The sequence below is a fragment of the Ooceraea biroi genome, chromosome 1 (genome assembly GCF_003672135.1).
Source record: "Ooceraea biroi isolate clonal line C1 chromosome 1, Obir_v5.4, whole genome shotgun sequence".
In the NCBI taxonomy this organism is placed as follows: Eukaryota; Metazoa; Arthropoda; class Insecta; order Hymenoptera; family Formicidae; genus Ooceraea; species Ooceraea biroi.
The window spans coordinates 18597345-18624644 of record NC_039506.1 but is presented as its reverse complement, the minus strand read 5'-3'; the positions used below and the strand labels follow the sequence as shown (position 1 = coordinate 18624644).

The following is a 27300-nucleotide window of genomic DNA, read 5'->3' as shown; positions in this document are numbered from 1 at the left end:
CGGGGTACCGGCCGCCGCGGGGGGCGGCTCTCGTGGCACATCGCCGCGTCACGCCGCGTTCCGGCCCGGTATCATCCGGCGTGTCCCGTCTTTCGGGATTCCGCGGCGGACGGAGCGGAGGGGGTGAGCGGAGACGGGGGCGATTCCCCCTCTCGCTCGCTCTCGCTTTCTCTCCCGTTCCTCGCGGCGGAATTCGCTCCGCGCGACGCGGTAGGCGCCGGTCGTCGGCTTCGTCGGCGTTCTATTTCTGGACGCGCGCGGCGGATGCCACCCGCGCCGCGGTCCCTCGCGTGCCGCTCCGATCGCGCGCGCGATATAAACGGATCCGTCGCGAGGCGACGCTCGCGCGTCGCCGTTCGGCGCACTTCGGTCTTTCTCTCTCTTTCTCTCTCTATCTGTCTGTTCTTCTTCCTCTCTCTCTGTCTCCCCCTGGCGACAACGACCGCGCAATACGATGTGCACGGCGACGACGAGCGATTCCGCCCGACGACGGTGCGTTCCTCGGTTCGGCACGACCGGTTTCGGTTCCTCTCCGTTCCGCCGTCCGCGTCCAACGTCACCGAGTCACTAACCCTAACCTCAAACCGGAGGACCGCGAGGATCCCGTACCCCACTCGCGAGTCGCGACTGTGTCTGATAAAAACTATCGATTGAGCAGGCCCCGCGGTTAAAGAACTCCAGCTGCTCGAGCGCTGCGCCATCTCGCGGGGAGATTATTAAACCGTGAACAATCGAACTCGGAGGATAAGTACGCACGCAGATGCGAGAGCGGCTGTCGATCGATAGATTTTAAGATGCCGCTAGCTTCGTAAAATAAAACAGAAATTTTTAATTTTACATATACATGTATGTACATACAGTTATATACCATATTATGTAATACGACATGTTTTAATTTTATAGTTAATTCTAATAATTAATTTCTTCCCATACAGCACCGAAAGGTTGCAGAAACGTTGCAGAAATCTTACATTGAAAGATTGCAATATCGCATGGAAGTTGCGAAATGCCTCTGCAATGTTGCTGCAACATTGCAGTAACGTTGAAATGTCCGCCCTAGGAAACGTTGCAGCAACATTGAAACGTGTGCTCCAGAAACATTGCAAAAAATATAATAGTATAGTAAAAGAGAGTAATTTATATTGGTCCAATATTATAAAGTAATCTGTTTTTTAGCTAATACTTAATTATGATTAAATGGGCAAATTTAATGACTTCAGATGCCTGCGGCGTGCGTGGACGTTGCCCATGGGAACCTCTGCCGCAAGTGCAAAAGTTCTCAGAAGAATCATTATCATGCCAAGGCACGTACTTATATAATTGTGAAGCTAAATCTTAACGTCGAGCAAGAACTCGACATATGCACCACCTAGCGGTGCGGAGCGAAAACGCATACAACTTTGCAGGATCATTTCGGTGCAATATTGCAACTGTATATTTCTGCAAAATTACATTGCAACTTGTAATGTTGCAACATTCCTGCAATAAAACTGGAAGCTTACGCGCTGTATGGGTTGTGCTCTTCTAACTCTCTTGCTAACGAGTCTCTCGAAACACACGGTGCCATATTATTTTTCCCACATTGCTTACAAAATAAAATATTTGATATACAAATGTACATGAACAACAATAAAATATAGCGATAAAATATACAACATACAACGCGTTTCTTTTCTTATTCTCACTATTGCAAAAAACCGCCGGTTTTGAAACCGACGATACGCTCCGGGAGAGGAATTCAACATTTATTAAATCATGACATTAGTCGGCGGGTTTTAGCTTCTCGCTTAATGTGGGCAGAAGCTTCTTCAGCTTCGCGACGTCGGGGCTGAAACCCCACATGATGCACCGCGTGTGTTCCGCGGTTGGTAAACCTCGAAATTCAGCGTCCACGTCAAACCACTGAATGTGCTCCTTCTTTATACGATTTACCAACTCGCGCAGGTGCTCGTTCCTCTTCACGTCCCACGTGACATCCGTATCCGGGACGCGTACGGATCTGAGCTTCTTATAGTCGCCGTCTACCTCGTCGTAGACTCTAAAATTCAATGTTTCATCAACAAAATTAGGTAAATTTTTCATAACATTCCAATAAATTTATCAAATAAATAAAATTGATCAACATTCATACAAATTTATATAAATAATTTATATAAATGACAAATTCAATGAAATTAAATTATAAAATTTATCGAATTTATTTATCATTGATTTTTGTTTTATTGACCAAACATAATACTTACTCGAGGAAACCATTGTCTTCGATGTTATATCGCTCGGCCAGCGGCTTGAAGGCTCGCACGACGTCGATCGTCAGATAATTGAAGTTCTCCTTCGATCGGCCATTCACATTATAGTCGGTGATCCAGTTCTCGAAGACCTCCACAGCCTCCCTCATGTTCTTGATCTTCTGCTCGTCTTTGGTGCACGATATCACCCTCTCGGCCCTTTTCACCAAGCCGCTGATCGCATGAAATTGATACGATACGTCTCTGCCCTTTAGGGACTTGATGCTCTGCAGGGCTCGTTCCTTATCCTTGAAGCTCAGCGCGCCGCTTTCCGCTCTCTCGTTCTCTTCGTTCTTCTCGCTCTGTTCAGCCTCCGGCGAGCGCTTGGCGCACTTCCTTTCCGGCTCGCTGTCGCTGTCGCTGTCCGACGAGGAGCTGTCACGTGTCCTCTTAGTGCCTTTCTGCTCTTCCTCTTCAACATCCATGTCATCATCGTCGTCGCCGCCAAACCTATCACGTGCCTGGCTCGCTAGTTTCCTCAGCTTCATCGGATCCGGACTGTACGCGAGCACGATGCACTGCGCGTGTTCCTTCGTCGGGAACCCTCGGAAATCACCCACGTCCGTTTCGTACCACTGAATGTACTCCTGCTTGATTCGCCCGACGATCTCCTTCAGCCGTCGGTTCCGCTCGATGTCCCACGTGACGTCTTTGCCGGGCACTTTTACAGCGCGCAGGCCCTTGTAGTCGCCCTTCTCGTCCTTGTACGCACTGCAAAGCAAAGATCGATATCAGAATCTCGTTGGGGAGAGTATTCCTGAATTTCCATCGTAATGGGAAGGCGCGACGGTGCTCTTACTTGAAGAACTCCTCGTCCCAAACGTCGTATTTCTTCGCCAGGCTGCGGAACGCCTTGATTGTCTCAAGTGACAGGTACGCGAGGTTTTCCTTGCTCCGATTGTTCTCCTTGTAGTCCACCAGCCAGTCCTCGAAGGTCTTCAGAGCGTCTCGCAGATTGGCCAGTTTCTCCTCGTCCCGCGTGATCTGCAGTGTCCTTTTCGCGCGGCTGACGAAGCTCATGATCACGTGATACTGATAACTGACATCGCGACCGTCCAGGATCTTCAGTGTGTCCAGCGCCTTCTGCTTGTCCTTGAAACCCATGGCGCTCTCTTCCTGATCCGTGGATTTCGTCTTTGCCATTTTCATCTACGTGAAAAAAATCGTGTCGAGCTGAATCTTAACTTTTAACTAACAACAATGATGATCGAATGATGATAGAGGACGTAGCGAATAGACGCATGTTGAGTAATCACGCAAGATTAATCGAGCGATTGCAGAGTAACGCGATTATGCGTCTGCTCTTGATCGCGTCATCATTTCCGATTGGAACTCAATAAGAACGTGGAAATGATGAATTACGGCGCGGGCCCGATTAGCGAAGTTTCTGAGCCGAATGTTGTGAGTTTTGGGAAACCGGCGAGATGCGGATGGCATAATCGATCGAGCGGCATGGCCAATCATCAGGAGAGGTCGGAGGCGGAGGCGGAGAGACAGTCGATGAGAATGCGAGGCGCGTATGTCAGTTTTATCGTTGACGTAGTCCTCGGATTATGGAACCTACATGGAAAGCAGGATCAATACCGACCCGCGATGGTTTAATCGTTATATTTGGCAAGCGTCGCGCGAGAGTGACGTTCTTGGCGCGCTACGTGGCTGCAAAAAGTGTATTATTAAAATTCCAGCTGCGCGTGGAATTTTTCCAAATTGTGAAACTCGCAATTTTTGACAGATGCTTCGAAACAACTTGAGAACTCACCCCTTAAGTGTGGATCAAATGGATGGAAAATACATAAAAAAAATAATTTATCTTAAAAATATTTTAAAAATACCTTATAAATATTAAAAGCGAAGAAAATACAGAGGGATCGGTTAAAAAATCGTTGACGTAAAGCGAACGCATACTTACCGAACTCTTACGCAATATCTCGCTGCTGCTGAACACGTTGATCGATCGCTCCGTGTTATCTTAGATTGCGCGCTCGACAATTGGCCACAAGTCACGTATCGTCAACCGTACGGATTCCGGATGACGATGTCGCCTTCTCACTCGAGAGGCGTAGCAGCTTTCGGACCGCGCGAGACTGACAGCGAGAGCCCGCGGCCGGCGCGAATCGACTTGAGTCACTGGTTCTACTTGCCAGGCGAAACTTCGCCGCGCGCTGAAGAAGGACGGCCGGCGAAGCGGGCGAGGTGGAAGCGAGAGACCGATATAAACACGTTCGATTCGTACGTGTCAGAGCCCAAAATACACGATCGCGCGCTTACGTCACGCGCGCATCGGCGGCTCGCGGCCGCGGAGAGGATGACCCATCCTATGACTTAATATCCGTTGTTCGTTTTCGGGATGGCAGACTCTCGTCTCTCGCGATCAGCGCGAGAGAGCCGTAACTACCCGTCGCACGCGTTTATGTCGGCCGTGATTTTGTTCGTTTCTCGTTCATTGTTCGCTTTCGGGATGTAACGAAACGAGCTGGGATGAACGTGGTACGTCTTAAGAGGTCGCACTGTTTACAATTTATTTATAATTTACGCTCTCGAGCACTCCCTTACTGATGCGCGACGAGCTGCAAGTGAAAAATACAAGTCGTAACTCGTGCGTGCCTGGCGATCGTTCTATCAGTGAGCGGAGGGTTTAATTAATATTTATAAAATAAATTATATATATATATATATATATATACAGGGTGGCCCATTTTAATTTATACAGTCGATTTTTTAAAACACTAAAAGAGATACGAAAAAATGTTTCAGACAAACATGTCACGATTTCGAGGGGGACATAAGATGATACCATTGGTTTGACCTTGAATAGTCGTTTGAAGGTCACGCGAAGATCACCTTCAATTTCTTAAATTGAAACCCCAACTTTTTATTGCAGATTCTTATTCTCCATCGAAAAGTAAGTAACTTTTGTCTGAAACATTTTTCCGAAAAATGTCATCTTATGTCCTTAAAATGTCCTCAAAACTCATCTTGAAGATCATTTTAAGGACATAAGATGACATTTTTCGGAAAAATGTTTCAGACAAAAGTTACTTACTTTTCGATGGAGAATAAGAATCTGCAATAAAAAGTTGGGGTTTCAATTTAAGAAATTGAAGGTGATCTTCGCGTGACCTTCAAACGACTATTCAAGGTCAAACCAATGGTATCATCTTATGTCCCCCTCGAAATCGTGACATGTTTGTCTGAAACATTTTTTCGTATCTCTTTTAGTGTTTTAAAAAATCGACTGTATAAATTAAAATGGGCCACCCTGTATATAGCCGCGCGAGACGTGAACTACGAGAATACCAGCGCGCGCGGCGACGATCGCGGACGGCTCGCTTCGGACGCGAGTCCGAAGGAGCTTCGCGCGGAACAATTTCATTAGCTTATCTACATGACGATGGCTCGACGCGCAAAAAATCAACGCTATTTACAAGATACCATATGTATACTTATATATACGTACGTCTTTCGACGCTTCCTGTTTCTACGTCACGCGCAAGCGCCGAGCGCGATTGCGACGCGAGAGAGAGAAAGAGAGAGAGAGAGAGAGAGAGAGAAGAGAAAGTGAGAGATCTTCTTTCGAGTAACATGCAAACAACAGATTCCATCACATTTATTTAACAGACGCAGCTGCCGACCCCCAGACACGTGTACGGCGCATGCTCGATTTTCGAGCTCGCCGCGCCGTCCACGAGTATCGAGGGTTGCGCGGACGCCGCTGCCGGCGTCATCGCTGGTAATTGCGTTCTCTGCACCCCTTCGTACGGTATCGACGCGCTGGTATCCCGGTCCCTGCCGGTACTCTCCGCCACCGTTTCCTGGCTGTACGAGGCGTCCCTTGATGGTGGTTCCTGCATTTTCGAATCGAGCGTGGACTCGTGCGACGTTGACTGTAGTCGACTGTAGTTGAGGAAGGTCTCCGTGTAGCTCGGTGGCGGATGGTGATGGTGGTGGTGATGGTGGTTGCTGCCGTACTGATGGGGATAATGCGGGTGGTATCGGCTCGCTGGCGTTTTGAAGCTCTCGTTACCGCCGAGGTACTGGTGCAGGTGGTGGTGAAGACTGGAGGAGCCGTACACTATGAATGATAAAAGTAATGATCATTTGGGTCGTAAGAGTCAAATTTACGAGGCTGACGTTGTGAATTCTTTATTGAGACAAAAAGTATTTTACGACATCTTTCATCATGAGAAGAGTGATTTAGTTTTATTTATATGTAAGAGAAGTTATTGATTTGATTATAGAAAAAATAATTTAATTATATAAAGAATATAGTGTTACATAATATCGTTTTATAAACAAAATGTTTCTTTCATTTTTCGTTGCCGATCATTTTTCTTAAATTTGTTCCAATTTGTCATTATTTGATCAAAGAAATAAATCGTTTTGAATATAAATAAACTTGATTTTTGATTTTTATAGCGAGAAATGATCACAATGTTTTAGTCCATCCAATAATAACAATACATGAGGTAATAATTAATATATCGATGAAGGTCTAATTACCTGCAGCGGTATTCGAGTACATAGCGAAAACCGCGTCACTGTAGCCCGCGGCGGAATGCTTCATCAAATCTGGGACTTCGTTCCCGCTCGTTCCTTTCCCAGATGCTGCGTGACCACGTACCATAGCGCCTGAAACATCGCCGCTGATCCCCGAGGACGCGCCGGTACCGTACGCCATATTGAACAGCGCTTCCGGGTCGCAGACGAATTTGTAGACGTATCGCTCGCCAGCGACCTTCTGCATTATGCCTTTCTCGTAATAATATCTCAATGAACGACTCAGTTTGTCGTAATTCATCGCCGGCCTGTTCTTCTGCACGCCCCACCTTCGCGCCACCTGCCAACAGGAGCAACAAGAAGCTCGTACTTTTTTTATTTTTAAAGTGAGCTTTCCGATTTAAATATATTAGAAGCTTGGATAAAACTTCGTTGCACTACATATAATTTTATTGGCAAAAGATGAGTCATTTTACAACTGCGGAATTAAAAAATTATCTACATGCTAAAAGATAGCTACCACGAATACTTTGATTAGATGGCATGCATTGTTTCATTACTATTAATAATAGAAAATTAGTTGAGAATCTCTAACGGACATTAACGAGCTTCTAATATGTACGCGAAGAGTTTTAATTGTATATGTGATTTAAATCTAAATCAGAATTTAGCCATAAGCGCACCATAAACGATTTAAACATGAATTATTCTCATGCGCAAAATTTCTTGCTCAAGAATCTTTTCAGAGATTTAATATTTTCAGATCTAGAAGTACAGTCACGCCAATAGAATTTCGCTGGCATGTAATTTTTCCTCATTAATAACTAATTCTCATGCACTTTTTAATACCTCCATCAGAAATTATGGAATCGTTTCTGTTCCCAGAATATTCTTTAAAATTCGAATTTAATCTCCATTTTGAAAATGACAACGTTCGAAAGTAATTTCCTCCGACTTTCTGCGGAGACTTTTCTTTCGCGTACCTCTTCCGGTTCGATCAGCTTGAATTCCATTCCGCGGCCGGTCCAAGCGATGCAGGGCGCATTCGCGGGATCGTCCAGCAGAGCGACCAGGAACTGCCAGAGTTGCAGGGAGCCGCGTCGTTGTTGCTGATAACCGACGGCCACGTCGCTCCAGGCAGTCACACCAGTCGCCGATGACGGCCTCTTGTTGATGTGATCTGGGTTCCACGTGGACACGGGCGAGCCTTTCTTCTGGTAACAGCCGTTCTGCCGATCCCAGGACGAGCTTCTGGGATCTAATTGCGTGCCGAGTTCTGTCCAGGTCGGCGTGCCGCTCCGCTTTGAGTAAGCATCGGTATTCCAGTTTTCCTGTCGCGGCAGGAAGGTTTCGGAGGAAACGGACGAGAAGGTCGATTGCCATTGAGAGGTCGAAGACGATGCACTGGCCGGTCGACTGGACGACGGTGAGGAGACTCTAGGATGATCCCTCACGTTGCTGTACTGTTGCTGCTGGCGCTGCTGATAAATCAGACTGCTCGCTGCAACAATATGCGGAGTAATTCTAAAGTCGTTACCATAAGCTATCAATTACTGTCGAGAATTTAATTTTCGATAAAAAAAGTATATCCTAATGTTAAAACAAAACGAAAAATTAAAAAAACAATTAATAAAGTAAAATATTGTATTTTTTGGTACCAGTTGCACCAGAGCTCGTAGAGATCATGTATATGTACACTGAGAAAAAAATGTATCGATCCAACGAAATGTCTTGTCACGGGGTGCCAACAAAATATATACTTATTTCAACAAGTTATATATTGAATCAAATATACAGGGTGTTTCCTAAGTAAGTAGACAAACTTAAGGAGGATATTCCTTGGCTTATTTTAAGAAGAAAAGGTCATATAAACATATGTCCTAAACTGCTTTGTTTTCCAAAAAAAGTACAGCACTGCAGTATCATGGCTGCAGGTGGACATTTTCAGCAGTTACTGTAATGTTATTATTTTTCTTTTTAGTTACTATTTTCTTTTTCGTTATAATTTTTCTTTTTGGTTACTATTGTTTTTCATTTGTTTCATTTGCAATAACACAAACTGTTCTATAATAAACGAAAAGTGAACGAAAACAGTGATGTACTTTTTTTTGGAAAACAAAGCAGTTTAGGACATATGTTTATATGACCTTTTCTTCTTAAAATAAGCCAAGGAATATCCTCCTTAAGTTTGTCTACTTACTTAGGAAACACCCTGTATAATTGTTGGATTATAATTCTCATGTGTGTAATCCAAGAACTACACATTTGTTTCAATATATAACTTGTCGAAATAAGTATTGGGTTGTTCGGAAAGTTATTTCGTTTTTTCAAGGAAAAATGAAAGGCGGTTTTTTCATATTTAGAAAAAATTTTATTCAGTGATGTATTGGCCATTTTGTTCCACTACCTTTCGCCATCTTTCTGGCAACTTTAAGATTCCACGCTCATAGAAGTCCTTCTCCTTATTGACAAAAAATTGAAGCAAGTGATTTTTGACGCCTTCATTTGAATCGACGTTTACATTGTTCAAAGAATTTTGTAGAGACCGGAACAAATGGTAATCGAATGGTGCCAGATCAGGAGAGTATGGTGGGTGTGGTAGCACATCCCATCCAAGCTGTAAAAGCTTCTGGCGAGTGACCAAACTTGTGTGTGGTCTGGCATTGTCGTGATGGAATACGACACCTTTCCTATTCGCCAATTCTGGTCGCTTCTGCTTGATGGCAGCATCCAATTCATCCAGCTGACGACAATACACTTTCGAATCAATCGTCTGGTTGCTTGGTAGTAGCTCGAAAAATACGATTCCCTTCCAATCCCACCATACAGAAAGCATGATCTTCTTTTGATGAATATCTGCCTTGGATGTCGATTGAGCAGGTTCATCTTGCCTGGACCATGATCGTTTTCGCTTAACATTGTTGTAAACAATCCATTTTTCATCTCCAGTTATGATTCGCTTCAAAAATGGTTCATTTTCTTCACGTTTCAACAATGAATCGCAGATGGTAATGCGTCGAATCAAGTCAATTTCCTTTAAATTGTGTGGAACCCAAATATCGAGCTTTGAAACGAATCCAAGGCGTTTCAAATGATCGTAAACAGTCGAATTCGATAAATTTAACTTTTCAGCACTTTCGCGTGTTGTTATGCGACGGTTTGCATCCACCAGAGCCTTTATTTTCTCATCATCAGCTTTAATTGGCCGACCTGAACGTGGTGCATCTTTCAAATCGAAATTTCCAGTACGAAATTTCGAAAACCAATTCTGACACTGACGTTCACTCAATACATCTTCTCCGTACACGGCACACAATTTTTTCTCGCTTGCACTGCATTTTTACCCTTTCGGTGGTAAAAAAAGCAAAATATTACGAAAATGCTCACTTTGATTTTCCATGTTTGATGTGATGCCAAAAAAAATTACTTGACAGATCGCAACACAATAAGATACTAAATGACGTCTGAAATGTCAGTTGTCAAAATATAAAACGAATTTGTCGCTTAGAGTAAGGTTAAGTATCGAGGAACGCGACTAACGACATCTCTTTGTGAAAAACGAAATTACTTTCCGAACAACCCAATATATATTTTGTTGGCACCCCGTGACAAGGCATTTCGTTGGATCAATTACATTTTTTTCTCAGTGTAGTTATTTGCTTAATAAATTTTTTGTTTTCGTTTAGATCCTTCCTTTCCTTGGACGTAATCATTATTATCAAAATTATAGATTATCGGTTCGACACCTTCGTACAATTGCAACGTCGGACTCAGAAGCTTGCGAAAATTGTTTTTTATAATTCCTCTTGATACACCTGAATCCAGGAATGACGCAATACACGCAATCTCCGCGCGTGAGTCAGATCAATATATCTGCCAGCGTGTATCAAAGATATTTCAAGTGCCGTGTTCGCGTCGTGACGCGCGAATGAAAAGCGTCGAATTATCCACGAGCGTTTTCCCCGCGGCGCGCGGCGGCGGCGGCGTCGCAGGAGGACGAAGGGAAGGAGGAGGAGAAATCCTCGAGAGGACAAAAAAACACCGTGTTCCGTATTACCGATTGCACTCACGCGCCGGGCCGGTTGAAGCGCTCGTCACACAAATATCGGGCAGGAAATTGGTGGATATTCAAAGCCCACCGGGGACTGGTGCCTCTGGCCGCGGATAGCGCGCGCGATGGTGCCCCCTGAAATGTCGAAGCCGTGCTGAGAGCTCGCGCGATATGTATATTAATCGGGCCGCGCTCTTCTCTCTCTTTCTCTTCCTCGCTCTTGCTCCCTATCTCTCGGGGATGGCGTAGTTGCCGCCAGCCCCTGCCCCTTTCCCCCGTCGACGTCGCGCTACCGAAAGAGCCATTCTCGGGCCGTAATCCGGTTACGCTCCAAGTCGCGTACGGGGAATATTGAAAAATTGAGAAGCCGCGCGCGCGATCGCGCTGTTTGCGTCGGAAGAGAGAGAGAGAGAGAGAGAGAGAGAGAGAAAGCGAGAAAAAGAAAAAGAGAGACTACCGATAAACGTTGTGCTGCAGCGATGTCGCGCTGCGCCGTTTCGTTAGACGGGACTCGGCAGCCATGTATTACCGGAAGTGCCGAAAAACCTGGAGGAAGCAGCGCGACCCGGGGCGGCGAGCGCCGGAGAAGCGTCCGCGAAAACGGTTCCCGAAGTTTCTCGCGAGGAGAAGCGTTTGCGTGACATTAGCGGGAAGAAACCAGTACCAGGAATGCGAAACGAAGATGAGCCAGATGAAGAAGTTGCATAACGGGGGTGAGGGCGCAGCGTGCACCCCTTCCGAGTCCATCTGCACTCTGATAGCGCTCTATCGTAATCCTCGAGCGAGAGAATAGTCTCCGACTATTTCAATGTATTCTCAGCGAGGTGCACCGACGGCGAAGCTCACTGGAAAGTCAACCGCCGCTCGTCGTTTTGCTTCACCTGTAACGCGTTTCGGCAAACGCGGTAGGTCAGAGTTCTCGGACGAGGAGGGAGGATTGGAAGGGCGAGCTGGAAGCTCCGGGTCTGCCAATCTGCCACTCTCTCGAAAAGCGAAGAGGGCCGCAGAGGGGTGGCGAACGGGGTGGCGAAAGGGGTCGACCTCAGCCCGCGGCCGCTCGGTTCACTCGCCCGCCCGCTCGCTCGCTCGCGCGTGAGAGAGGCCAGAGGCTTTGCGGGTGGTTTTAGATTAAAATTAATCGCGAGCTGATGAAACCGGGTGGCGATGTACCACACCGGGGAGAGCTCGGAGAAGGGTTGAATTCAGGACTGGTCATAGGGGCGGCGGAACAGAACACGGCCAACCCGGCTCGGGGTGGGCTCGGTTACGGAAAAGAGGATGGCTTCCACTCTCCCGTCCACTCTCAGACGAGAGAAACGCGTTCCGCCGCCGCCGCCGCCGTTGCTCCCTTCTTCCCCCTTTCCCGCGGCCCCGCGCAACGGCTTTTTCTCCTCTCTTCTGCCTCGCTGATCCTCGAATTCCGGCATAGTGCTCCGTTAATAATGCAGGCTCTATTTTCCACCCACCTGACGACCGGCGAAACCTGACGAGCTTGCCTTGTCCTTTCCCGAGCGAACGAGAAGTACCCTTTTTTTCTTTTTTTATATATAGTTGCAACTGTATTTTTCTTTCTTTTTTTCTGATAAAACATTGTTCACGATGAGATCGAAGGTGGATCGAAAAAGCGGGAACAGAGGTTCGAGCATGACGAATTTTCCACGTCCGCGTATGTATAAACGCGGAACAGCGAGCATTCTGGCCTCGTGGAATAGACCGTGGCGCTCGTCTGTAATCCTCGTAATCCTCTGCTCGTATTAATTAGTGGAACTGTGGAACCAATCGGTATCCATTAACCGGTTATTACTATTCCGCGTTCGTCGCATCGCTCCCTGTATCGTTCGCCCTGCCAAACAAGATAATCTCGAACGTTTCATACTTTCCTCTAAATATTTTTGCGTTTGTATTACTCAGATATTTTCCAAACATTTTGCTGCGAAATATTTTCACGCGACTAGAACGGAGCAACATTTGAATTAGCGCGCTATCCCCAAGATGAATAAATCCCACAATCGTTTTCAGCGCGCGGGCGATTTTAGGGCGACTTTTTTATGTTTCACAAAGTAAATCGGATGATCGTAAATAGATTGCGGGATATCGATACGGGCGATAGGGAATGTATCCTATTATTAACCTAAACTACATGTAAATAATTAAAGCGGCTTAATGGTAGGGAGAATTACGCGAGGAGAGAAGCACGAGCATAATCCCAGGCGACTTGGTAGCAGGCGGGTGTAGCATCGCGTATACAACGCCGGGGCCCGTGGATATATAACGCGACTGAGTTCCTAAAGGATTCGGTCGCTCTATGTACGTACGCGTGCGTGAATAAAGGAAGACTAATCGGTCTGATTACAAAGCATGAGCTTGCAACCCCCCCGGGCCGACTCTACCTTTTGTGGACGGCACGAGTGGTGGTGGCGCATATCTTCGCCTTTGCTTCGTGGCCTATTAGATAATGACTGTCGATAACGAAAACGATCGTTGTAATTACTCTGTCTAAAATATTACCTGATTGTCCGATCATCGCCGAAAAAAATTGACATTTAAATTTCATTGCGTTAATGATCGTGTTTATATGATATTATAATGTTAGATTTATTTACGAGAATAACTTTTACGTTGAGACTTCCCGGAAAGGAGGGATTTATATTGATCGAAAAATTATGTTACGTTATATTATTATATTAATGATTACTTTTATCTTGTTTTGGCGTCAGGTTTGTTATGTCGTCTGCTAGCGGTCAATCCTACTTCGATTTTCTATAGCAAAAGCTCTAAGAGAGATTTTTATCAAAAAATTCTATCTTTTCTTTAATGATCTATCATGATTAAGATATATATATCAAGATTACGAATTTATTAATTCCTATTCGATTGGGCGATAAAGGGATTCTCGAGAATCAGGGGAATATTCTGTCGTTACTAAAAGAAACCATTAATCTGCTTGGAAGTTCTTTCTGTACTGCACGAATCATGGAAAAGCTCTCGACCCATATTTTCCCTCGGGATCTAGTCTGGCGTTCTCTCTTTCTTTCAGTAGCTTTTGTTGAAATCTACAAGACGCTCGCCCACTAGCTTTCGACTTGAAAGCATCGTTTAATTATTCAATTACGCATGCTCAGTCACGCGTCAGCTCGTCCAGTGCATTAGCTGCGCGAGCCTCGCAACAGTCATGGGAAATATCGAAAATTTGATCGGTATTGATCGACAATTTTGAAAACGAAGTGCAGATGAAAAACATGAATAATTTATAATAATTATAAATAGATATAAAGATAATTATAAATAGACTATAATTTATACAAGATAGAAGAGAGAAGGAGGAGAGAGAGAGAGAGAGAGAGAGAGAGAGAGAGAGAGATATGAAGATGTGTGTCAATTTGACAATTAAATCAAATGCGAAGAAACAGTCGATGGATTAACCGACATTCGCAATGGATGTCGAATTTTTGCCGTTGCACATTTCAATGATCGCAAACAATTGACGCGGGCAACAATTAAGAACGTCACGGATCGACCATTATCGTGGATGTAACTATCAGACCCTCAAAGGGCTAATCGGAAGTCGACTCGATTAATGGACAGCGGTACCCTCGTACCCCCAGTTATTTATGAACTCTATGGGGTGGAATGGTGCCACGTGGGTCCTTTTGTGCAGAGATTTGTCACGGCACGGATTTTCGTACGAAGATAAAAGTCGATTCATGACTCTCTCTCTCTCTGTCTTTCCTTTTGTCTCTCGCAAGACTCGTCCGCGAGATCTCCACAGTCTCCCCGTCTCCCCGTCGCGAATTTTCTTTCCCTTCTCTTACCATTCTGCGTGTCCTGCGATGTCGCGGATGTTGATAAGTTCGTTATGGGAAGCGGCTCGGCGTAGCTGCGATCCGTCGGTTCTTCCTTCACGGCGACGTCCTTCGCGCCGGTCTTACTGGCCGGTGCGTTTATCTTCCGATTCCTGTAATTGACACGAAAAAGTTCGTTATAGCTGCGAATCTTCGTCAGATAGAAATTCTTATCAGAGAGAATATCGAAGACTGTTTTCTCGATGCAGGCGAGGGATTACATGCAGTATTACGAGATTCGAATGCGTGCTTCGAACTTAATCACGTGTTTCGCGACGCTAATTCAAATTTTATAGTTAGACAATTATGTATGATTACATAGGGTTATAATTAAAACTACCGATAATAATTTTAAAGGTAGATTCTATGGAGCATTTCAAGACAACAATTCTAATACCAAAATGTCGAGGCTATGGTATTATAATTTTCGAATGCGAAGCGATTAAAATTTATAAACGACAAAAATGAAATTTTGCGTTTTTTGAACACCTTGCATAATAATATAGCACGTACATAAATATATATTTATATATACACTTTATTTATATATAATGTTTAATATTCCGAGGATCTCGGGGGCTTAATTCTTCTCGAACTTACCCAAAGCAACGGTCCGAGCTGAGTTCCAGGAAATCACCATTTTGACTATGCGTAATGGAAGACTGATACTGCGGATAGCTGCCAGTGCCACCGTTTCTTGTGCAATTGCTCGATTCTTGCTTCACGTTCGCACCTGATTCAAGCCAAAATAATTATCATAATAACCCGTACATTAAAACGTTCCCGTACTTTTCGATATCTCGCGTCATCTTCCCGTGTTCGCGCACTTCGCGCTCGTGACCCTAATGTCGCGATTGAGGAATGATCTTTACGACGTCTTTGCAGGGTCCCCTCTCTCCCCTCTCCCTTCACTCTCTTCCCGCATATTATTACCATTTATCGAGTCCATGGTGCGCGATCGTTTTCTCCGTTTCATAGCCGAGAGAGCGGCGGGGCGCCAGGACATAAGGGCGCGTGTCGTACCGGAAGTGAAGACGCATCGCTGCAACGACACGTGAGCGAGAAGGTGGGGTCTAATGGGGTGCCGACGGTTTTCGCGAGGGCGAGGGCTCTGCGCCCCCGATAAATCAAACAGGCTCCGGGGCGGCCGTGGGAAGCATAAGTCACAAGCCTCCGGCAATAATTGTATTTGCAAACATTGGAAGTTTACCGATAGGAAGAAGAGCGCGCGCGCGATGATGGTGCGCCATAGATAGATCGAATTATCTCGACATCGCATCTCGTCCATAACCGCGCGTCCATAAACTAATAACTTTTGATTCGCGAGTCTCAACGCGAGCCACGCGCGTTTTCGATAGAAAGGTAAAGCGATTTTAACACGAATGCTCGTATGGCTTTTGTTCATTTTATAACTTAATATACTCAGTATTAATAATCTTTTCTGTTTATCTGTTTCTTAATCACTAAATAGATACAATAAGTGTATTTATATTTCTATTTCTGTTTCCTGATTAAACATTTCTGACGCATAGTTTTCTGATTAAAAAGGATATCTTTTCTTGAACAAGTAAATTTTTCCATCCGTTTCCTACCGTGGTATTTCATGCGCTCTGATACGTTTCCCCGAATCCGAACCCCAAAAAGTTCGGATACTTTCATATTTCAGTTTATCAAATAAAGACGTCGATGCCGCGTTTCCTGATGTTTTTACATGAAGCTCTACGCTCTACGTGTATACATACACGGGCAAAGTATATCTTCCTAAATACGCGCGTCGCGAGCTACATATAATATTATATTACGCGGAAGATACGCAGCCCTGGGAATCGCGCCCGCGCGCGCACACGCGTGTGCGTGTGTCAGTGTACATATAGACATTAGCCAGCCCCCGATTCCCTCTGGGTGTTTGCCCGCCCGGTTGAAATGTTCGACGATACGTTTGTTCAACGTTGCTCGACGCTGAATTACACGTAGCGTACGTCGCGAATTTTGCGCGCGCGGGCGGAATAATGTAAACTGCGGGGCCCGCGTAAAGCTTCGACGGGAGGGCGGGGGAGGTCAAATACGCGGACGGGCGCCCGGTCCCTCCCATCCTCCCTGCCTACCGCGGATTTATTACAATGTCGTCTACGAGCGTCGCGACGATGTCGATAATATGCGAGCGACGATTAACGCGAGTGCGCGTTAACGAAGAAAAAAAGTTCAGCGGAAAGGGGAGGAGAAAGACGCCGGGGAGGAGGGGGAGGCAGAGCAATGCGCGCCGCTGGCTTAATATAAAGTGCTTGCTCGCGTAATCCGATATCGATGATCGCCTCGGCGCTCGTGTTGATTCTTTCCGCGCTCTCCGCGCGCTTAAAAAGAATTCTGCCCCGCGGGCGGGACTTCTCGCCGGTTTTTAATAAAGGACCCGATATTGCGCCCCTCTCCCTCCCCTCCCACCCACAGAGGAGTCTTCCCCGCCGCTCCCCCGCGAGACGCTGCTAACGGGGCTCCGCGATCCGCGAGTCCCGATTACACCTACGCGCTGCGAAAAAGAATCCGCGACGTGCAGCGCGGCCGACGGTTTTTCGAGCGACACGGCGAGGGGAAACGGCCGGGGGCGGAGGTGCAAAAAGAGACCGTCGCCGAGCGGAAAGCCGCAACGCGCAACGTGCAAAGTGTCGGCGAGTAATTAAACATGTACGTGCGGTGCGTGTAACGCGTTACTAATTGATTCGCCGATGCGATTACGCACCGCTGAAATTCGGTAATGTTGAACGAAACATTCGGGGAACCAGGTTCTTTCATTCGTGCTCTCTAATTCACCCTCATTAATCCCCATCTTCATCAATCCGCAGCGATTATGAATCGATTTATTTCGGATCGGCGTCGCGTGAAAGCGAGAGCGGAAAAGTGTAGAACGAAATTTGATTAAAAATCCCAATTGGCACGCATGCTTTCTTTAAAGAAAAAAATCTGAAGTCGGAGAAGCTTTTTGAAAGATTTTTGAAACGATCGATTTGTCTTGATCTTGATTTCCGGTGGCGCGCGTTGGGCTCCGACTGAATTTTCGCACTCGCAACGCTCTGATCTCGTTGGATTATTCTCTCCGTCGTGGAACCACGATTCGTGTCTCGAGGAGCCTCCGAGTCACGCAGACGTCGTCGTCGCGATAACGGATTTTCCAACCAATTTCGCGGCCGAACCGACGCGCGAAACACTTCCGCACGCTACACGATTTCAGCGGAGATTGACATCCTCCAATCCTGTTCCGCGGATTCAATCCCCCGGGATTTATTTATCCCGGCCGAATTATCGGACGTCGAGAGTATCGACGTCATGCGAGCAATGCACGTGGTATCTTATTGCTAATTGATGCGATTGAACGATGAGGAATCAATCAGTAGGCCGGAGTAAACGTCAAGATGGCGCACTTACTCGACATTTGATGAAACTCGGGCACGTACTGTTCGCTGTCTTCGGTCTCGGAGCTGCTACCTGCGCAAAGGAGCGTTTATTATTATTTTTAATATTGTTGTTGTTGTTGTTGTTAGAGTGTGCCTCTCACAATTTGAACAAAAATTAGATTTGCGATAAAATTACAACTTTTCAACGAGAAAGTCCTAAATAGGATTGAAATGCTGAACAAGAAGATTGTTTAAATAAGAATAAATTGCTATGAAAATAAAACTTCTAGTTGAATTTCCTTAGTGCGAGCGCTACGGTTTTCCGTCGCGCGGTGAAATCATTTTGATCATCCCTCTTTGATCGTCCGTTACGTTACGTCCACCGCGCATTACATCGCAGTCAGGCAAGGTAATTAAAATTAATGTTCCGGGCGAATAGCGGGCCTGAGCGTAATTATCTTCGCTGGCGGCTTAAGGATAATTTGACGCTGTATCTCGAAATTCGAAAAATCGAAAGCGAAATTTCGCGACAGCGACCTTAATCGCAACTTTATTTTTAATTCAATCCAGGGTTAAAGCTATTTTTACTTTTTCATGAAACGTGCTGCTTAAGGATGTAGATGACGGACTGTCTGTACAAAAAGTTAGTCAAAATTGGAGGTTTACAATATATCATCTTTTTCCATTTATTTCTCCTATATTCAGACTGTACTATAGTACAGTCTGAGCATATGAGCGATTTTAATTAGTGCAAAAATTTTACTTTTCAATAATTTAAACAAAATAATATGCAAGTACTCTGAAACCTGAAAACTTATTTCACCCTTTAGTTCGTTTAAAATAATTTTCTAGAAGAAATAAACGGAAAAAGACGACATATTGTAAATCTCCAATTTTGACTAACTTCTTCGTACGGACAGTCCGTCACGTACATCCTTAATAACATTTAACATTCCCACTTTCTGTTGTGTTGTAGTTAATTGTTTAAATTTATATGTAAATGAATTGGATTTCAAATTAATGACAATTAGTTTTGAAATACTTTAACAGAAGTAAAAGAAGAAAAAAAGATACGCCCGAACAGGGACTCGAACCCTGGACCCTCAGATTAAAAGTCTGATGCTCTACCGACTGAGCTATCCGGGCCGGTGAGTTCGAAGGGATCAGACACGTATTTCAACCTGGCTCGCACATACACTATGGGAAATGAGCTGTTACAATCATTAAATTATCATTGTAAATAATAAACAATTCCAGCTGAGTCACTCACCATCCTGTAGCCAAGCTTCTTGCCTGTAACCCTGCGGCATGTACAATTCGGTGCCTGTAATCAGAGCGCGCACTTTTCGGACTGCCATTAACAATAAAATTAATATAAAACCGCGCTATTGATCGCGCAGGCAAGTAAATAACGAGTAAGAGAACGCGCAAACACGTTTATTTGTGCGTGCAGCAGTATTCGTCGTGGATCGACGTGCGTGATGCAGCTCCGTTATTTCTGATTAACTATTTATCTGATTAATTATTATCAATATGCATTTACTTCGTGTTCAATATCACAAAAAAAGAAAAAGAAAGAGACGGAATGAATAGTATCTCTCCACGCGTTTCCCGCAGGCAGAGATGCGCGCATCCCGATTCGAATCGAGGTCCCGACATCGTCGATTCGCGCGGAGACAAAGCGAGAGGCTGCGAATGAATCAGAGAGGAGCAAAAACGAACCCTTCGGCGCGGGCGCGCGGGCGCGCAAGAACGCCACCGCGGAAAACTGGGGTGCGTTTAATGGGCCTCCGGAATTCGCCATGGGTAGCCACTCGGCAGTAACGTCGTTTTGTTCCACGCAGAATCCCGCGTCCGAATCTACGCGGATCGAATCTACTTACGCCACAGCTCATTGCACGCGTATAACGATACTCTCCTCGATGAAGACGCTTCGAGGGTCCGCGGGTGGTGTCCTCGGCTGTCGCGTCTCTCTCGACGCACATTTCAATTCACTTACGACCGCGCTTATGGATTCGTCGGACATCGAACTTGGGAGATTATATTGTTAAACATAACAACTAACAACATAATTTGGTAACAACTTTTCGAAATGTAATTGGTAGATAATGATGAGTAATGGTAAATAACGGACACGTAAATAATTATTGCACAATTATTACTGAGCAAACTTATTATCGTATTTGTTTAATTTTTAACAATATTACGATCAATGTGCAAGCTGTATTTAATCAACTATTTGTTTTTAGTTATTTAATTATTTACCCTTATTTAGTTATTTACCCTTAGATGCGTAGCTATAGATGAAAATTATTGAAATAAAAGTGGTCGAGTGAGAAATAACATAAATCCAACGCACGCACAGCGAGCACGTTCGCTTATTTGACATTTTACTCGTAACAATCAAACTTTGCACTTCGTGCTGCTCATGAAAGATGAAAAGATTGCTGCAGCGTGCTGCTTCGAGATGCATGGTGTAAAAAGACGAACGAGGAGCAGGGGGCAGGGAATGGGAAGGAAAGGACCCACGGTATCCTCATCCGTCGCAGGCCACGCGAGATGTGGGGTTTCAATATTTCTGAATCGTCATCGAAAAGTGGATAGAGCCCGGCGGGGGAGGGGTCGGGGATGGGGGACGTAACGCGATTATGATAGAGAAATTGCGGCATTATAGGCAGTGATTGAGTTAGGAGGAGGTGGTCCATCCCGAGTGAGAGCGGTCGCTCCACGCTACGCCAATGCTAGATACAAAGTGTCAATCACTGCAGCCAGACGCCAGAGGGGTAAGAAGGGGCGACGCTCCTTCAACCGAGGGAAGGGGGGTCACAGTAAGGGAGACTACAACTGTGACGAGGACCCCGGGGGAGTCTTTGCGGTGATAAACACGTCGCTTATTGAATTTCGTATCAGGGAATTGGCGGCGCATTTCTGGGTCAAGGCTGTAAGACGCGCGCTCGCCTCCGGAAGAGGAAGCGCCATCGCCGGAGCGCGGAAGGACGACGGCGAGAATTAAACCCGTTGTGTCTCGGGGATAGACACAGATAAGATGCGCGTTCCAGACCTCCGAGTGGTCTCGGAGTTTATCTTGAAGATCGAAGCGTCGATCGAGCGAGTGATATAGCTTTCAAGGCTTCCGCGAATATTGTTGTCGAAATTGATCGTTAAGAAAAGAAGAAGTTCGCATCAATAATTAGGAAGTTGACATTGTCCTGAGAGCTCTGTAATTTCCCTATTATCACGTGAAAGCGAGCGGAGTTGGTCGGATAAACATCGTGGCTTTCGAAACGAAGGATCTCGCTGCCAGAGCATACAGTTTGTTAAGGAAAAGGAAAGCTCGCACTAATGTTTATAAATTTGACACCGGCGATATTTCGAGAGGCATTCCGGGAATGCATTCTGCGATTATCGATTAATTATCTCATAAATTTTGAAGCAACTCGTTTCGATAAAATAAACTATGGTTTTCAGGATAAAAAGAGATAGTTAAGAAGCAAAGTATGCGAGTTACAAAACTTGTAACGATGATGGTAAATTCTCCTGCATTTCTAGCATCCTCGGTGAAGAAATGGAGAAGAATGCGCAAAGTATTGCGCCGGGCATTCGAGGAACGTTTTGCGGGCCGAGTAATTGCCAAGTATTCCGGCCAGATTGTCTCGGAGAGGACGAGGGGGAGAGATGGGAGGGGGAGAGCGACGTCTCACGGTGCAACAGCGTCTCGCTGCGACCTTTGGAAAATAATGTCGTCGTTGATGCGACTATATAAAGATATCGACTCGACTCGCCTGCGGCTGACAGGCTCTCCTCGGGGGGTAGCTCTCTCTCTCTCATCCCCTGCCCCTCTCCCAGTTCGCTTCCCCGTCCCGCCATCCTCGTTGCGCTTCGTTTCGGGGTACACGTCCCGCACGTGTTCCCAAATGTGTCCCTTGCCCTGTGTGTGCGCTCTCGCGATCTGCACGACGACGACCACGATGACGACGACGACGGCTTCGTGTGTCGCAGGCATCGCCCGATGGAAACGCGACGTCTCCGCGCCGCGACGGTATCAAAGAGCTTCAAAGTCGAGCGACGGGGGAATCGAAGAATCGACCGGGTCCTCCCTGCACCGACGTCATCGTCGTCGTCGTCGACGCTCACCTTTTCCCTCGATTACGTCCTCGCAAGCTTGTTAAGACGTAAAGCGGCCACGATCGCGCGCGCGCGCGGGGGAGGAGAGGACATCCGAGTGGCGCGCGTATTCCTTTCCGACCGTACGCGTTTAATTGAAAAAAATTCGCCAGAGCGAGTTTGAGAGATCCCTCGTTGACGAAAATTCTACTCACCGGTTTGTAGCTTGTCATTGTCACTGCTTGTTGTCTGGGAAACCGGGTAGCTGCTGGGGCAATATTCACCGGCGACCGTCTGAAGCGGCTCGGGCAATCTGCCGAATCCGTTTCCGGGCTGAGATGAAGAAAGAAAATGATTAGATTAGCGCAAGAAGAATCACTACTTTTGTATTATTACTTTCATATCTTCATTATTGTTTCATGATTATTATTTTTATATATATTTTTTAATTATTATGTTATTATTTTATGATATTAAACATATCTTTCATAGAAAAAATGTGACGACACTTGCGTACGATTGGTATTCGACGTACGCGTGTTCTACAATGAATTGCAATATCGGACGAGCGTGAAGGAGAATGCAATTAATTTCAGAAAGTGATTGTAAGACTCTCGGGGTCCTCAATATAGGAACGAAAGACACAGTGAGAAATAGAGGGTGAAGGGTGAGGCAGGCGGCAAGGAAGACATCCGGTGAACGATTGGACGGTTTCCTCCTTGCGGGGCAATCTAGTGGTAAACTCAGTTACCGGTTTTGGGAATTTCGATAACGTAGATGTTGCCTTTGATTCCGTAAAAATTTGACTGCCGATTACGGAAAGGCAAATTACGCTCGCGACCGTTTTCACCAGAATATGAAAAAAAGCTTTGGATATTGTGCAAACAGTTGCGTTATTAGAAGAAGATTAATGTATCTATGTTTTTGGAAAACCTTTTGTTTACGTGATAAGATAATTAAAACGTTAGAGCTGCTGAAATGCTGCAAAAGATTGCGAGTCTCTCGTAAGATATCTTTTATAGAAAATACATTGATATTAACGGGCATCCTGTGGAGTCACGCTGTTCAAAGGTCCATTATTTGTTCGTAATTTCTCCTCGAGATTTCCCTTTGATCGCAATTAATCGTCGTCCGCAATTAGCCGCCGCGATGGCACAGCGCCCGTAATCCGCGCGAGCCGTGCGCACTTGGACATAAATTTTAATTACATTCACTAATACCGCCTTAAATGTTTAATACGCTTGCCAATCTGCTACGTGTATACAGATTTACTGACTGCAAAAACGATTTATTGCACGCGAAGGATATCTTCATCGTGTGGCGAGCGTATTCCCGTGAACGTTAATTCAAGGGAAATCAAATCTTTGAAAACATTAATTCTTATTTTACTAATTAAGTTGGAAGGTTTAATATTTATATTGAAATGTGTATAAAAGGAAATGCTCTCGGATATATTCAATCAACAAAATACACACTGAAAATCCTAACAAAGATTTACGCTTGCACAGAATACATTAAGTTTTAATATAACAAGTATGTACCATGTACAAATATTTTACCATAAATACCATAAATACTTCCGCGCGCGTGCTATGCCAAAACAATCCCCCCGTTTTCCTCAATTATGTAGGCTAATGCGCCAATTGCATATACTCCGCAATTATAATCACTTTTTCGAGCAAATTGAGTTAAGCAGCATGTGAGAATTATAGCGGGGAGAAAATCTTTTTTGCCATAATAAATCTTTGTCGAGCGCGTTATTGATTTTGTTCCATCGGGACTTTCCGAATCCTCGGCCAGGATTTTACAGCGGATTAATCAGCCAATGACGCGTGAGCGGAAAGCGCAAACACGGATGGCGCGTACCATTTAACGTCTCGTGGCCCGACGTGACCTTTCCCAGCGGATGTCCGTTTTAGACGAACGCGCGCGGAGTTCATACGCTCGCGCGCGTTTGTGCCTCGTGAAAACGAGATACCTACGAGATGAGAATCGAGGGAACGCCCCGTCGTTCCCGGCGGGCTGCAGGGGTCGCGGCACGGCGCCCCAATTCACGTTCTCCACCCTAGTAGTAATTGTGCACTTCGGCTCGGTTTATGATAAAGTCATCGGGCAGACTATACGTTGCGAATTCATACGTACGTGTGTACGTGTGTACGTGTGTGTGTATCCCTTTCGTGACCTGGAATCACCGATTTCGGACCGTCGGCACGGCAACAGGCTTGGAGAATGTGATACACGAAATGCGAAAGTTATAAAAAAGATATTAAAGATAAATTTAAGATACAAGTTCATCCTGTACTTGTGAATAATGCCAAATGTGATGCGTTGGGAGAATTTTTGAATTGTGTAGGATGAATATCAGAAAGGAGCGAAAATAAATTGAAGCTTGTAGAAGCAGAATGCGATACGTAAGCGCAAGTTATAGGATAAATATTAGAAGTGAACAAAAATAAAAATGAGCTTCCAGGAAAACAAACTTTTCTAAATGTCAGAATGCGATATAGAGAATCCGAGAAGAATAACTGTCAGAATACCGAAAACAACGAATATGAGATTTCATGATCAAGATGCGAGCTCAATTGTAAATTAAATGTTTATAACGTTCCCACGTGTGCGTTGCGCTCAATGTTCGTTCTCAATGGACAATAGACAGATAAAAGGCGGGACAGAGAGTCTCCTCCGCTAATTACGTGTCGATAATGGCAGGGACGGTCAATTTTATCAATTACAGGAACGAGCAGTCCTGTTACACTTCGCCAAGAAAGTTCACCCGCGAACTCTCTGTCCTTGGGCGACGGCTAGGTGCGAAGACAATGAGAACCGAACACCAGAAGGCGAACAATGACCGGCGAGAGGGACAACATGGGGAGATCTCGAGATTAAAGAGCATTACGGTGGCGAAGTTTATCAGCTAATTGCCCTTCATTGCGCGTATCACGCGCCGAATTTCTTTTTATGTCACGAATTGCCTTTCTATCGAGAAGCTTCAATTGTTGGGAAGAGCGGATCGTCACAAATGTGATCACATTAGCGCGGTCAAAGTGCTTCCTAAATTATTATTCCTGAGAAGCATCTAAAACGATGCTCTTACAAGTTGATTTATGATCTGCATTTGCAATTTTATTAACAACTTTTTCATTTCATCAATGGCATTTTATTATTATCTACCTTCTGTGTATCATTGTTCAAAACTTGCGTGGCTTTTATGTTTCTAATAATAATAATAGTCACACATTAAATACGTCATCATCACTGGATTAACAATGCTCTGCCGAGAAGTTAATTTAGCTGCTGATTAATTAGACAGCTAAACAGCCGACTAATCTGCCTATTGGTCATTAATCTTTTGTTCATTAAAACGGCGCGGCGTATAAATCGTTAGCAGCGTTTTACGTAAGCTTACACGAGCTCTCCACGTTAATTGTGGAATCCCGAATTCGTCTAGCACGATGCTGTCCCGCACACGGAGACTCCGTCCCCGAAATACCCACCCCTAATCATGGGAAATTCGAGCGGTGACATATGCTACCTCGCGGCAGTCAATTAAACGGCGCCGGGTCCGAGGGGGGAGATGCGCGGTGGGAGGGTGTGTGGGAATCGGCTGATTTTTAGAATCAACAAACATAAATCAAGTGTCTCGCGCGAGTCATCCCCCTCTCGCGCGCGTCCCGGGCAAGCGTGTGTCCGTCGACCGCCCGCGGATTCCGCGTGCACGTCACGGTGGTAGCACGCGGGAGAGGGGGGCCACGTCGGGGACACGGCGGTGACAATTACGTGTTTAGAGGACACAAAAGGGGTGGCACCCGTGGGACGAGTCGGCGGAGCGTGGAGGCGCGTGCCGCGGCAATTCGCCACCCGATCGAGCGATCGTCTCTTGAGTGGCCGCATTGTACGCGCGATGACCCGGGCCACTCGTGCCACACTCGACGAAAACTCCATTGTGCCGGCGGCCGACTTCGAGGATGCCCGGACACGGATATCCGGATCGAAATGAGCGCGCAAGCGGCGAGGGCTGATGGTCTCTAAGGCGCGCGACGGCATTTCACGGGCTCGTATACAAATGTGTGTGGTACATATTTTAAATATTATATAATTTTTTTGCGATTCATACGAAGTAACGAATTTGATGAATGTATATTACTGTCTTAAATATGTAACATTTGTCTGGGAATTGTGATGTAATAATAATGTTATAAATGGTGGATGTCATTGACATGGTAAATAATTAATTAATCGAATTTTTGCGCAAATACTCTAATTATATAAAAATTATATAATTAAAAGAATTGTGTGCATGTTAAAGGTTATTTAATTTTGAAATTATCCTTTAAGTCGAATAAATTTTAACTTTCTTTTCTTGAGCAATAGCTAAATTTAATAAGGGGACATTAATAACATAACAAAGAAAGATTATTTACTAATCTTTATTTAAAATGCAATTAATAATCGGAAATAAATTTTTGTTCTATTATTTCCTATTCTTAAAATTATCATAAATAACATTACTTTCCTTAGTTTTCATTAGATTTATAATAATATATATCTGTATTTTCAATTTTTGATCTTAGAAATTGAATTCTAACAAAATTGCATTTATAAAGTTTAATATCAATAACTATTAATAAAAATCTTAAGTTTCGAAAATTAAATAAAGATTACTTTTAAATTTACTTACTAAGCCCGCCAATTCCGTCGTCGCGGCGGGAACCTCTTGATCGGCAAGATTCATCATAACTTCGGCGTCCGGCCGCCGCTCCGCCTCTTACTTTTGTCAAACGAAAATCCTCTCACTAAGAAAATCGAGGGTGTGCCCGTCAATTTGATCCGACCTGCAAGAACTCGATCTTCAAGCCGCGCTTCGCGGATTTCGTCGATCCCGCGGTCGGTGTTACGGCGCGAGGATCGAAGATAACACTGAATCGGGTGATTTGATCTCGGCACCGACCGAGGGGTGAGCCACCCTCGCGGCTAGAACCGGGAGGTTGTGTCCTCGGCGCGTGTACGCCCCCAACGTGACGTGGAATTCGGTCCTGCGCGTATTTCGTTCCTCGCCGACCACTGCAACGGGGCGATGGGCGGAGCTTGGAACTCATTGGCGACACACGCTCGCGATACGCGAGGGATGCCGC

General features: G+C 45.3%; 1 protein-coding gene and 1 non-coding gene across 2 annotated transcripts; both read right to left on the bottom strand.

Annotated features, from left to right (window-relative positions):
- Window positions 1–801: 801 nt before the first annotated feature.
- Window positions 802–26918, bottom strand: LOC105278051. Its single transcript, XM_011336864.3, has 12 exons — window positions 26847–26918; window positions 22384–22501; window positions 19335–19388; window positions 18096–18155; window positions 15279–15411; window positions 14649–14791; window positions 7769–8286; window positions 6789–7125; window positions 5909–6360; window positions 3088–3437; window positions 2244–2999; window positions 802–2038 (listed from the first exon to the last, which is right to left on the bottom strand). Exons 1-12 carry the CDS (start codon window positions 26901–26903, stop codon window positions 1762–1764), a joined length of 3255 nt encoding a protein of 1084 aa, XP_011335166.2. The 5' UTR covers window positions 26904–26918; the 3' UTR covers window positions 802–1761.
- Window positions 19138–19210, bottom strand: Trnak-uuu. Its single transcript has one exon. It is a non-coding gene; the product is annotated as a tRNA-Lys (tRNA).
- Window positions 26919–27300: the final 382 nt, after the last annotated feature.